The sequence below is a fragment of the Ascidia mentula genome, chromosome 2 (assembly GCF_947561715.1).
Source record: "Ascidia mentula chromosome 2, kaAscMent1.1, whole genome shotgun sequence".
Lineage (NCBI taxonomy): Eukaryota > Metazoa > Chordata > Ascidiacea > Phlebobranchia > Ascidiidae > Ascidia > Ascidia mentula.
In genome coordinates this window covers 10,217,520-10,229,674 of record NC_138567.1, presented here as the reverse complement: position 1 = coordinate 10,229,674, position 12,155 = coordinate 10,217,520, and the positions used below count along the sequence as shown (strand labels likewise).

At 37.7% G+C, this 12,155-nt stretch overlaps 2 protein-coding genes and 2 non-coding genes across 6 annotated transcripts; 2 read left to right on the top strand and 2 right to left on the bottom strand.

The window, feature by feature from the left end:
• The first annotated feature begins 207 nt into the window (after positions 1 to 207).
• LOC145889584 (uncharacterized) lies at positions 208 to 2,672 on the top strand. The gene is made up of 7 exons (XM_082980563.1): positions 208 to 366; positions 859 to 1,029; positions 1,127 to 1,186; positions 1,333 to 1,428; positions 1,653 to 1,823; positions 1,891 to 1,993; positions 2,059 to 2,672. The coding sequence occupies exons 1-7, from the start codon at positions 244 to 246 to the stop codon at positions 2,169 to 2,171; spliced, it is 837 nt and encodes a 278-aa protein (XP_082836689.1). The 5' UTR covers positions 208 to 243; the 3' UTR covers positions 2,172 to 2,672.
• Positions 2,673 to 3,531: 859 nt separating this feature from the next.
• Trnat-ggu (transfer RNA threonine (anticodon GGU)) lies at positions 3,532 to 3,605 on the bottom strand. Its single transcript has one exon. It is a non-coding gene; the product is annotated as a tRNA-Thr (tRNA).
• A 3,242-nt stretch (positions 3,606 to 6,847) lies between these two features.
• Trnap-ugg (transfer RNA proline (anticodon UGG)) lies at positions 6,848 to 6,922 on the bottom strand. Its single transcript has one exon. It is a non-coding gene; the product is annotated as a tRNA-Pro (tRNA).
• A 974-nt stretch (positions 6,923 to 7,896) lies between these two features.
• LOC145889594 (uncharacterized) lies at positions 7,897 to 12,009 on the top strand. 3 transcript variants are annotated; one of them, XM_082980575.1, is made up of 8 exons: positions 7,897 to 8,052; positions 10,059 to 10,196; positions 10,522 to 10,653; positions 10,733 to 10,792; positions 10,912 to 11,007; positions 11,240 to 11,416; positions 11,488 to 11,586; positions 11,711 to 12,009. In XM_082980575.1, exons 1-8 carry the CDS (start codon positions 7,930 to 7,932, stop codon positions 11,789 to 11,791), a joined length of 906 nt encoding a protein of 301 aa, XP_082836701.1. In that variant the 5' UTR covers positions 7,897 to 7,929; the 3' UTR covers positions 11,792 to 12,009. The 3 variants fall into 3 exon arrangements, with proteins under 3 accessions (XP_082836701.1, XP_082836700.1, XP_082836702.1); XM_082980574.1 differs by having other exon boundaries at positions 11,485 to 11,586; XM_082980576.1 differs by lacking the exon at positions 7,897 to 8,052 and adding an exon at positions 9,735 to 9,892 and having other exon boundaries at positions 11,485 to 11,586.
• The last annotated feature ends 146 nt before the right edge of the window (positions 12,010 to 12,155 follow it).

Below are 12,155 nucleotides of genomic sequence, written 5' to 3'. Positions count from 1 at the left end.
ATTGAATAAACTTAATCTTGTCAAAAATTTTGAACGCAGGCTTTTTTGCCTTTTTCTTCGACGCTGCAATTAGTTTCAGGACAAACGTTGCTGGAATGGCGTTAATTTTAACTCGCTTTATTACTTTACTTAAAATCTGAAATACGATAACAATGCGGCTTTAGGAGACTAAAGAAACTGTTTGTTTGTTGTTTTTGCGAAATTAGGTTTTGGGGATATTCTTTTGTTGCTATTTTGTCGCAAATGTTAAAAATGAAAAGCCAATCTGTGCCGATCGACAAAAAAGCATTGCTTTCGGATGATGAGAGTCCAACTCTTAATTCTGCAAAAATCAATAGACACAAGGAAAGTATATATGCCCTTGGGGTAAGTTTCACATATCGGAAATTAGCGCTTGTACAGACATTTGTATTCTACGAAACTCTGTCGACGTGTTGAAACATGAGAAATAGTTCCATTATATGTATTCGGATTAGCAGTTTAAACATTGTTTTGTAATGTAACTTAGCAAGCCCTACAGATATAGATATATTGTCTTTGCACGCAACGTGTCGCACTTAAAGCCGGCAAAATACTGGGCCGCCAAATAACTTATCTTTGAAGAGTCTCGTGAAGCGGTGACGTCATTTGTATCTCCGAACTAGACAAAAAGATGATGCAAACATGTTGCAATGTTTCTGGCATCCTCTTCATGAATATGAAGTTTTTTTTGTTTTTTTAACGTTGCTGGCACGTTTTTCACACACATTGTTTAAACTACACATAGGTTGTTTGGTGTTTCTGCTTTCATTATTGGATAAATGCGATTTTTCAATTTCATTGAACTTTCCAAAAAATCCAAAATTCGATATTTTTTAGATTATTGAAACGATTCTTGGTGTCATTTGTTGTATTCTGACCATCGTGATACTTTGTGACAATTCCAATGAACGGCGGTCATACGATAACTTGTTTCACCACTATTCACAACCCAATTATCACAATAAGCCGTCTTGGAACATTGGAGAAGGCTTGTGGGGCGGTGTGTGGGTAAGACTATCGAGTTTTGTTCAAAAACACATTTCCAATGCATTTAAATCATACCAAAATATATCGAAAAGACGTCACTCAAACACGTTTGTTTAAGATAATCGTTGGCGGTGCAGTAGGAATTGCCTATGGAAAGAAAACTCCGTCGCGTTGTTTGGTAAGTCAGACAAAGTTGGTTAAAGACCGTAAAAATCCAGCCTCTGCAACCGAATATAATGCCAAGCCACAGTGGGCAGATATCAATTAAAGTAAATAATTATGGTTTTTGCAGTAAAAATCTGACAAAATGTTATTTTGTTGAAGGTCAATTGCCACATAGCATTCTCATTTGTGAGTGCTATAGTTGCAGGAACCATGTTTTTAACTGCCATATCAGTTGGTGTGGCTTATCAATTTGGGGTAAGTGTATGAAATTATCATCGTCAACAACAATAACCACGAAATATGGAGAAGGTCTTTTATATATTTTATTTTTTATACTTATATTATTCGTTTATAACCACTGCTATACAGTTGAATGTAGCTTGATTCACGGCCGTACCCACGGCAAAATGTATCAAAAACGTAATTCTTATCCAACAACGGAAAAAATGGGAAAGTATAATCCTTGACATTTACTTCAGGGACAATACTACAGCCTTGGAAGTTCATTGGAATTCATCATTGCCTCGATTAGTTTCATGTCGATGGTATTTTTCTTTATCAGCGCCTGTCTCAGTTGCTGTGCCTCTCCTTTCGACTCGGATTCAAGTAACTGTTGTGTAGTTTGCTGTTGCGACCCAACCCAACCTCAGGTGATTGACATTTTTTCACCCAAGGACAAAAAGAGTGATTGATGTAATACGTTGTATGCTTCAACAGGTTCCTGTAAGCCAGAGGCAAGTTATCTACCTGGCGAACAACCTGCAAACTGCCCCTATTTTCAATCCTGCTGTCTTTCAAAACACACCACTGGCTATACAAGGTAAAATATCAACAAACATAGCAAACATTTACGTTGCGGTAACTAAACATAGCTTGTGATTTCAGGAATGGCGCATGCCAACATTCCGGACATAAATCTCCTTCAAAGTAGGCAAGGGCAACCGCCAGTGGTTAATATTGTTCCGTTATCCAACACAAATTTTGCTTTTCATGCTTGATTTGTACATACCACAAATTTGAAACGTTTGTCAATATTTCGAATGTGACAGTCTTATGAACTTGTAAAATGTGCATTAATTCGGGTTTAACACTAAAACTATTCCTCCTGTGTTGTTCGTACTATAGGTTCCGCTCGATTTAGACACATTTAAAAGGAAAAGTTATTGGTCAAATTCCTTGTAGCCGTGTAACATATCATAATACTAATCCTTGTTCTAAAAAAAACACAAAATGATTCTCGTCAGTTGGTTCCGTAACGCTCGCCACTATGGATAAATGCAACTCTTTTCCGTCTCAATTTGTGTAGCTTTCAACATAGGGTTTAGATTGGTTGGCGTTTTGTGTTGCATAAATTCCAGAAGTTATATGTTAACAGGGTAATTGTAACTATTAACGTGTGAATATTCCAACCGCTTTTACGCCGCTTCTGCTTGCAAGCTGATGCTTTCCAATCGATTGCTGATAACCTACAAATTCTTACATTGAGAGTAATAAATGTAGATATATTAACTTAACGACTGAGATTGTGAAATACCTGAAGTAAGCTAAAGAAAACAGGGAGATTGCAGCAAGTGTGGTTATCATACGGTCAACAGCCATTAAAAAAAACACATAAATATTTACAACAATTAATATTGGCAAGGCCATAAAGACTCTGAGCTAAACTAGGCCTTTAGGCTATGACTGTTCTGACTCGCATCATAGCAATTAAGGCTGTTTTACTTTGAACAATTGAACAGTGTATTTGAGCGACCAGTGCGCAATACAATATTGGTTAAAACCAATTTTGAAATATTTGATTTTTCAGGGAAAGTAGGATTTTTACATTTTTATATGTTAGTATTTCATAGCAAAATACCAAACATGCAAAGTCAATCTATGCCGATTGACAAACAAGCATTGATAATGGAGAAGGTAAGCCCAAGTCCTGCTTCAGCGAGACTTAAGCGGAACAAGAGAAATATATATGCCCTTGGGGTAAGTTTCACATTTAACGCGTGTGTCTTTTGCGGCAAACATGTGAAATCCTATTTGTAAAAAATTCTTGCATTTCATTTTGCGATTCTTGGCGCAGTATGACGTCATTGACCAAAATTGTGGAGATTTTACTACAAAATATAAAGCGAACACTACAAAAAATTAAGTCTGTCCTGTGCAGACAGATGGCCACCTTATAGGTAGAAACAATGCTCACAGAATTCATATTATTGGCTCTACTTTGATTATTACTATAAATAGATTAAAATGTTTCACAAATCCTTCCGTGTAATAAGGTTCACAGGCTTCGCAGCCAAGGCATTGCAGCCAAGCTGGATCAGCCACTTTTCCTGACAAGTCGGAGCGAGATCTGAAAAATCGAGCTCCCGGTGAGGTTTGAACTCACGACCCTGGGCTAACCAGGCCCAACGCTCTACCAACTGAGCTACAGGAGCTCAGTGGTTTCACGGGGTATATTGTGGCCAAGGTACACTGGTGCGCAAGCGCACAACTTGTCAGGCGACCTTCACAACGTAGAGGATCTCCACCACCGTAATCAGACAACGCAGAAGTAATACCACGCTTTCGCATAGCATCAAGGCAGGATCGCCCCACTGCGCAGGCCCTTTATATTTGGCGATCACAGCTCTAATATTACGATCATAAGGTTCACAGGCTTCGCAGCCAAGGCATTGCAGCCAAGCTGGATCAGCCACTTTTCCCGACAAGTCGGAGCGAGATCTGAAAAATCGAGCTCCCGGTGAGGTTTGAACTCACGACCCTGGGCTAACAATAATATTAGAGCTGTGATCGCCAAATATAAAGGGCCTGCGCAGTGGGGCGATCCTGCCTTGATGCTATGCGAAAGCGTGGTATTACTTCTGCGTCCTTCCGTGTAATTTACATTTTGAAAACATTTTTTAGGTCGGGTACTCTCGTGTTGTGTTTATGTTGGAGTTTTGGCTGTGACACCATTGTATCCTATTGTTTTCAATTAAATGTGGAAGTTGCATAATTGTATGTTTTAGATTGCAGAAGCACTCCTTGGCATCCTTTTCTTTATCTTGGGGATAGCTGCATATTGTGTACGCGCTTACAACCCCAAGCACCTGTTCCCATACGTTTTAAATTTCTACTTCAGTTACATCAATCCTTGGAAAGGCTTGTGGGGCGGTGTGTGGGTAAGGTTTACTGATTGGATTTGTTTAAGTACATATTTCCAATCAATTTAAATATTACTCTGATGCATTTAGTTCGTTATCAACGGCGCTTTGGGAATTGCCAGCAAAAGGATAGTTGCTTCACGTCGCTTGGTAAGTTAAATATATCTCGTTGCTATAACGTAAAGAGGCCCACACTCTTCCACCAAAGTAACTTGCACCTAAATGCCGTAGTTAGTGTTGAAACCCAGTAGTCTGATGCTATGCTGTTATTTTATTACAGGTTAATTGTCACATGACTTCCTCGATTGTCAGTGCAGTAATTGCAAAAATTATGTTTTTAGCAGCCTTACAATCCGGACTCATTTATGGACATTGGGTAAATATCTTCTTCAACCGATTAATAACCTTAAAACTGTGTGACTTTCATCTGCTTTTGTGTTTTGACTTGTTCAATTCGTTTCAACCCACTGATACAAATGTTATACTATTTGAACCAATTTTGTATAAACAAAAAGTGTTTCGAAAACAGTTTTATCCAAACGCATTAAATGTAACTTTTTCGAAAACATAACTAAGCAAATGTGGACAGAATATAACTAAAGTGCTAACATTGCAGATATCATACAGCTGGGAACGTAGAATTGAATTCACCACTGTTGCATTGAGTTTTATCGCCATGATACTTTGCATTGTCAGCGCCAGTCTCTGCTGCTTTACGCCACTGGTAGACCTGGAATCAAATAACTGTAGCCTTAACAAACAAGTAAGATGGTAAAGAGTGAATAATTTACAACAGCCAGCGTTGTACAGCAGGTACCAAAGAGTGACGTGCGAGTTGTGTACATGATGAACAATCAGAACACTGCTCCTATTCTTCCATCTTCAATCGTATAAATCACACCAAAGTTTATACAAGGTAACAAATCATCCACACGTATCTTCAGCGACAGCGCAAAAATCTATCTCGTGCGGGATCGAAACGAACCTTGCAATTGCAGGGACGTCTCATGTTTGCAAAAAGATAACACTCCGTGTATCTCGACTCCTATGACTATTAAACAATTTTACAACAACTGTCTTTGCGACCTTTTAATTGACGAACAATAAAACATACCTTTAATCACAACATAGAACGCTAAATGCAGCGACGAGAGTTATGCTTCGATTGCGTATCCTTTTCCTTCTCCCCTTGTCTTCGTCTTCGCTACCGTGACTTGCGGCCATCGTATATATACGATTATTGAAATTAAATAAATAGTAACATGGACAGGATTATTTAAACATCGATTTGATTATTAAACCCAAAGCCGATTTTCCAATATGTAAGAGATTTTCCATATGTCAGGGAGAAACGAAGCGATTACCCAAAAATACCATATGCGCATGTACGCGATGTAAATACAGTATGGCACAAAATATAACAAGGAATAACAACGAATAACAAAGTTCGATGCACAATTTTAGGATCACCAGCCTCCCAGGATCAGTACTTTGAAGGTTCAGGACAACACACCCAACCACCAATTGATCCCCACTACAAAAGACCTACTGGTGGCGCACATCAGCAAGTTCAGTGACGCCGAAACAACGAAGAAAACAGAATCTAATTTGTTCTACTATCCTGACTAAAACATATATAACAGATTTATGCTTCTATTATAATTTAGAAAAAAACTTGTAGAGAAATCTATGACCTTTTTCACACGAAAAAATGTTTGGTTTGTGGTCTCATGTCTATACACATTCGGATTGAATAAAAATTGATAACGTGCGTTTATATTGCTTTACGAAAATAAAATTAAACCTTATTATCTGTTGCAAACCGTGTACAGTGTGTCGACCCATTAGGCCTCATTTGGCAGGTTTAACCTGTTGCATTTCAACGGCTGCGTCAATTGAGGACAGTTTTCACAACAACTGTTGAACACAAAGTTTAAAATTCTTGCCTTGTGTCCCGTAAAGGGACATGTCGAAATAATGTTTTGGACGATCTATGTAATAAAAGTATTGCCGAAGTACAAAGGGAAAGTAGGCCTCACTACAACCACCACCATGCAGCAACTTAAAAGTCAAACAGATAAAAGGGAATTATGAGGGAAGAAGATAACAAGGTTTACTTAGGATTCTGTGGTGGGACTCCCATGCCCATCCTGAACATCAAAAGCCGTATACAAATCTACAATACAGTCAGGAGAATACTGATTGAACACTGCTCAAGCACTAATGGCAAGTTTATATTGAAAATGAGGTGTCTTGGATGTTTTTGTGTTCATCCTGGTCAATTTTAAAAAGTAATTTTTGAAAAATATGGTTTCAGCAAAGTGGAGCCAATAATATGAATTGTGTAAGCTGCATACAGATGCAACTGTACTGATGAGACGTTATAGGTCAAAACAATGGCCACCTGCATGCAGCTTACACAATATGATTTGAGAATAATTTATCTTAGTGCTCTGTGAAAAGATCATTTATTTTAAAGCACAAATATTTCTCAAATAATTTTGACATGGAGCATACAGGCTGTGCACAAATTAAGCTCCCGGTGAGGTTTGAACTCACGACCCTGGGCTAACCAAGGCCCAACGCTCTACCAACTGAGCTACATGAGCTCAGTGGTTTCGCTAGGGTATATTGTGGCCAAGGTGCACTGGTGCGCAAGCACCTAGATTTTTCAAATCTCGCTCCGACTTGTCAGAAAAAAGTGGCTGATCCAGCGAGGCTGCATTGACTGGGCTACCAAGCCCGAAAACCTCATGATCGCGATACGTTAGCTGTGATCGCCAAGCAAGGACCTGCGCAGTGGAGCAATCCTGCCAATCATGCCATTGCATGTAATATTACTGCGTATTTTTTGAGGTGGATTATTTTGTCAATTTTTTTGTTAATTACCACTTTCATAAAAAACCATCCCAGGTCCCGGAAATTTTTATTACGTTTTGATTTTTATGCTAGGAATGACGTACGTGAATATAATTCGCCCTCAAGGTGAATGCTGATGGCATATATACATATATGCGAAAAATTAGAAAGTGTCTTCTGGGAATTGGTCTTCTAAGGTCAGTTCTAGGAATCACTGTTAACCACTGCAGTGGCATAAAACATGGGAGCAAAGTTGCCAGTCAACAATAGGACGATTTATAAATTAAAAAAAAACACGTATTTCAGTCGAGTAATTTTGACATGACTTGCTACGTAATTACACAGCTTATGCCTTCAGGCTACGACTGCTTCTAACTGAAAACACATTTTTCCTAAAGCCTGTTCATGCAAGCTTTGTATTAATGATCACCAGATGAACAACGAACGGAATTATTGTTTCCGACTATAAATAATATACTGTTTAATGTCAGTGGTCAGAACGAAGATAATTCATATTGAATAAACTTAATCTTGTCAAAAAGTTTGAACGCAGGCTTTTTTGCCTTTTTCTTCGACGCTGCCATTAGTTTCAGGACAAACGTTGCTGGTATGGCGTTAATTTTAACTCGCTTTATTACTTTGCTTAAAATCTGAAATACGATAACAATGCGTCTTTAGGAGACTAAAGAAACTGTTTGTTTGTTGTTTTTGCGAAATTAGGTTTTGGGCATATTCTTTTGTTGCTATTTTGTCGCAAATGTTAAAAATGAAAAGCCAATCTGTGCCAATCGACGAACAAGCATTGCTTTCGGATGATGAGAGTCCAACTCTTAATTCTGCAAAAATCAATAGAAACAAGAAAAGTATATATGCCCTTGGGGTAAGTTTTACATATCGGAAATTAGCGCTTGTACAGACATTTGCAATCTACGAAATGCTGTCGACGTGTTAAAACATGTGCAAATAGTTCCATTATATGTTTTCGGATTAACAGTTTAAATATTGTTTTGTAATGTAACTTAGCAAGCCCTACGGATATAGTATATTGTCTTTGCAAAGCATATCTTTACACAAGTCTACCAAGACGCACGCAACGTGTCGGAATTATAGCCTTGAGGCAAAATTCTGGGCTGCCAAATAGCAAACTTATCTTTAAAGAGTCTCGTGACGCGGTGCCGAACTAGACAAAAAGTTGTTGCAATGTTTCTGGCATCCTCCTCATGAACAATGAAGTTCTTTTTTTTAACGTTGCTGGCGAAACAAATTTCACGTTGTTCACACACATTGTTAAAACTACACACAATATTGGATTGTTTTGGTGATTCTGCTTTGGGTGTAAACTCATTATTGGAAAAATGCAAAATTGATATATAAGATATACTGATTAAACCAATTTCCTACAAACAAAAAGTGCTTCGAAAACAATTTTTAAACACAAAGTTTAAAACTCACGCCTTGTGTCCCGTTAAGCGACACGTCGAAGGAATGAAGTTAAAGTTTTGGACGATCTATGTGATAAATGCATTGCCAAAAAACAAAGGGAAAGCAGGCCACACTACAACCACCACCATGCAACCACCTCAAATTCAAACAGATAAAAAGTAATCATGATGGAAGAATGTAACAAGTCTTACTTAGGATGCCCATCCTGTAAGGTAGAACATTAAAAGCCGTACACAACTCTACAATACACAATCAGGAGAACACTGATTCAAAACTGGTCAAGCTCTAATGGCAAAAATTTATTATGAAATTGAGGTGTCTTGGATGTTTTTGTGTTCATCCTGGTCACGTTTAGAAAGTATTTTTTGAAAAATATGGTTTCAGCAAAGTGGAGCCAATAATATGAATTGTGTAAGCTGCATACAGATGCAACTGCACTGATGAGACCTTATAGGTCGAAACAGAGGCCATCGGTATGCAGCTTACACAATATGATTTAAGAATAATTTATCTTAGTGGTCTGTGGAAAGATCATTTATTTTAAAGCAGAAATATTTCTCAAAAAAATTTGCCATGGAGCATACAGGTTGTGACGTCAATAAGAAATTTAAGCCTAAAGGCTATGATTGCTCAAATAGAACAATAATAGACATAATTGTAATTACGCATGTTTTGCTTCTGGCTTTCATTGATACGCCGCCTGTTTATAAGATGTCCATTTGAAGACAAATCATATTGAACATGAAAGTTGACAAAGTTTTGTTAGCTCCCATCTTGTTAAATGCAGCTGATTTTCCCCAACTCCCCGCTGCCGCGGTCTGCTTTAAGATTATGGCGAATTGACATACGTTGCAATAAATTAAACTCTTAAATTTACTTTTAAATAATTGAAACCGATAAAAATGCATCTAAATCGACTTGTCTAAGCTGATTATTTCATATAACCATTGTTGGAAAAAACTTTACGAAGAATTGTTTCGGTGGTTTTAAAATTGTTAGTTTGCCGTAAAGTTCAAAAATGAAAAGTCGATCTGTGGCGATTAACAAACAATTTTTGCGAAATGAATAAAATTTGTACGCCCCGGGGTAAGTTCAACACATCGCAAATAACCACATTATCTTCATTTCTTAGTATGATTTGGAATTTCAAAGATGCTTTTATACTTAGTGAAGTAACAAAAACACGCATGAATTTGAAGACAGTTGTTCACATTGTCTCGGTGTCCAGGTTTCATCAGCTGGTATGAAAGGTTAATTACATTCAATTAGATCAACAGGTTGGACGCAGAATCTTTTGAATCAACACTTTGCAATCAGTAACAGGAGATTTTTAACAAATGAACAGGGTATTTGTGCGAGTGGTGCACAATACAATATTGGTTAAAACTAATTTGAAAAAATAATTTTTTTAGCGAAAGAAACTTTTCAGATTGTCTTTTGCAGTTATTGGACGAAAAAATATCAAAAATGGAAAGTCAATCTGTACCGACTGACAAACAAGCATTGATTATAAAGGAGGTGAACCAAAGTCTTAATTCAGCCAGACTTAAGCGGAACAAAAGAAATGTACATGCCCTTGGGGTAAGACTAAAATTCTGCCCTGGCAATTCGGTTGCTATCCTTGGAAACAGATTCGATTCTTGTCGCAGTGTGACGTCATTGGCACCTTTCGAAATTTTAGACATTTGACGTTCCAAAATATAAAGGAAACAATACTATAAATATATCGAAGTTTTTCTGAAACCCTTCCATTAAGTAAAAACATTTTGTAATTTACATTTCATAAACATTTTTAAGCTGTGCACTCTCGGGTTTTACTCATGTTTGGGTTTTGTCAGTGACGCCATTGTAACATATTGGAATTGTTTTCATTCAAATATGAAAAACGTTAAATTGTATTCTTTAGATTGCAGAAGTATTCCTTGGCTTTCTTTGCCTTATCTTGGGGTTCGTTGGAGCTGGTTTACGCGCTTACAAACCCAAGCACCTGTTCCCATACGATTTTGATCTCTATCCCCCCGTGTTTGGCGGTGTGTTGGTACTGATTGGATTTTTTCGTTCATATTTCTAATCAATTTAAATGTTATTCTAATGCATTTGTATTATATACCATTTAGATTATTATCAGCGGCAGTTTGGGATTTCCCAACAAAAAAAAAAGTCTTTCACGTTGCTTGGTAAGTTAAATATATCTCGTTGAGAAGCCCAGACTCTTCCACCAAAGTAACTTGCACCTAAATGCCGTAGTTAGTGTTGAAACACAGTAGCCTGCTGTTATGCTGTTATTTTATTACAGGTTAATTGCCACATGGTTTTCTCGATTGTGAGTGCAGTAATTGCAGGAATTATGCTTTCAACAGCCTTACAATCCGGACTCACTTATTTACCTTGGGTAAATATCTTCTTCAGCCGAATAATAACCATAAAACTGTGTGACTTCTATCTGCTTTTGTGTTTTGACCAGTTTAATTCGTTTCTATCCATTGACACATATGTTATACAACTTGAACTAATGTCACACAAACAAAAAGTGTTTCGAAAACAATTTTACCTAAACACGTTATACGTTTTTCGACGTAATAAAGCATATGTGGACATAATACAATTCAGCGCTTTCATTGCAGATGCGTGGGGGAATGTACATCTTGGAATGTAGAATTGAATTCACCACTGCTGCGTTGAGTTTTATCGCCATGGTACTATGTATTACCAGCGCCAGCCTCTGTTGCTGTAACCCACCGATAGACTTAGGATCAAATGAGTGTTGTGCTGTATGTTGCTGCGTCCCTTCCCAACCTCGGGTGAACAAGCTTAACAAATAAGTAAGATGATAAAGAGTGAATAATTTACAACAGCCATGGTTGTACAGCAGGTGCCAGTGAGTGAGGTGCGAGTTGTGTACATGATGAACAACCAGAACACTGCTTCTATCTTTCCATCTTCTGTCGTAGAAATCACACCAAAGGTTAAGGTAACAAATCATCCACGCGTATCTTCAGCTAAAGTGCAAACATCTATCTTGTGCGGTATCGAAACGAACCTTGCAATTTTAGGAATTTCTAAAACCAACCTCCCAGGATCTTTACTCTTTAAAGGTTCACGACAACACACCCAACCACCAATTGATCCCCACAACAAAAAAACCCACTGGTGGCGCACATCAGCAAGTGCAGTGACGCCGAAACAACGAAGATGTCAACGGCGCCGAGATAATTTGTTCTACTATCCTGTTTAAGACATAAAGAGCAGAATTACACATATATTGTAAGCAAAAAAACCTTGTACAGGAATCTATGATCTTTTATATTTGGTTTTATGGTGCCATCTCTATAGATCCGAATTAAAAAAAAATTTTAGGGTGCGTTTGTATTGCTTTGACGAAAATAAAATTAAACCTTATTAATTGCTGCAAACCGTGCACAATGCATCGACTCATTAAACCTCATTAGACAGGTTCCACCTATTGTATCTCATTAGTTGCGTTGATTAATGGCAGTCTTCACATTTATCAAGCTTGAAATTTAAAACTCTCGCCTCGCT

Bases quoted from the DNA above. Each gene is read 5' to 3' on its own strand.
- LOC145889584 (XM_082980563.1), top strand. From the start codon at position 244: ATGTTAAAAATGAAAAGCCAATCTGTGCCGATCGACAAAAAAGCATTG. The intron at 1,030-1,126 runs GTAAGACTATCG...CGTTTGTTTAAG, and splicing joins GCTTGTGGGGCGGTGTGTGG to ATAATCGTTGGCGGTGCAGT. The intron at 1,187-1,332 runs GTAAGTCAGACA...ATTTTGTTGAAG, and splicing joins AAACTCCGTCGCGTTGTTTG to GTCAATTGCCACATAGCATT.
- LOC145889594 (XM_082980574.1), top strand. From the start codon at position 7,930: ATGTTAAAAATGAAAAGCCAATCTGTGCCAATCGACGAACAAGCATTG. The intron at 8,053-10,058 runs GTAAGTTTTACA...TGTCTTTTGCAG, and splicing joins AAAGTATATATGCCCTTGGG to TTATTGGACGAAAAAATATC. The intron at 10,793-10,911 runs GTAAGTTAAATA...ATTTTATTACAG, and splicing joins AAAGTCTTTCACGTTGCTTG to GTTAATTGCCACATGGTTTT.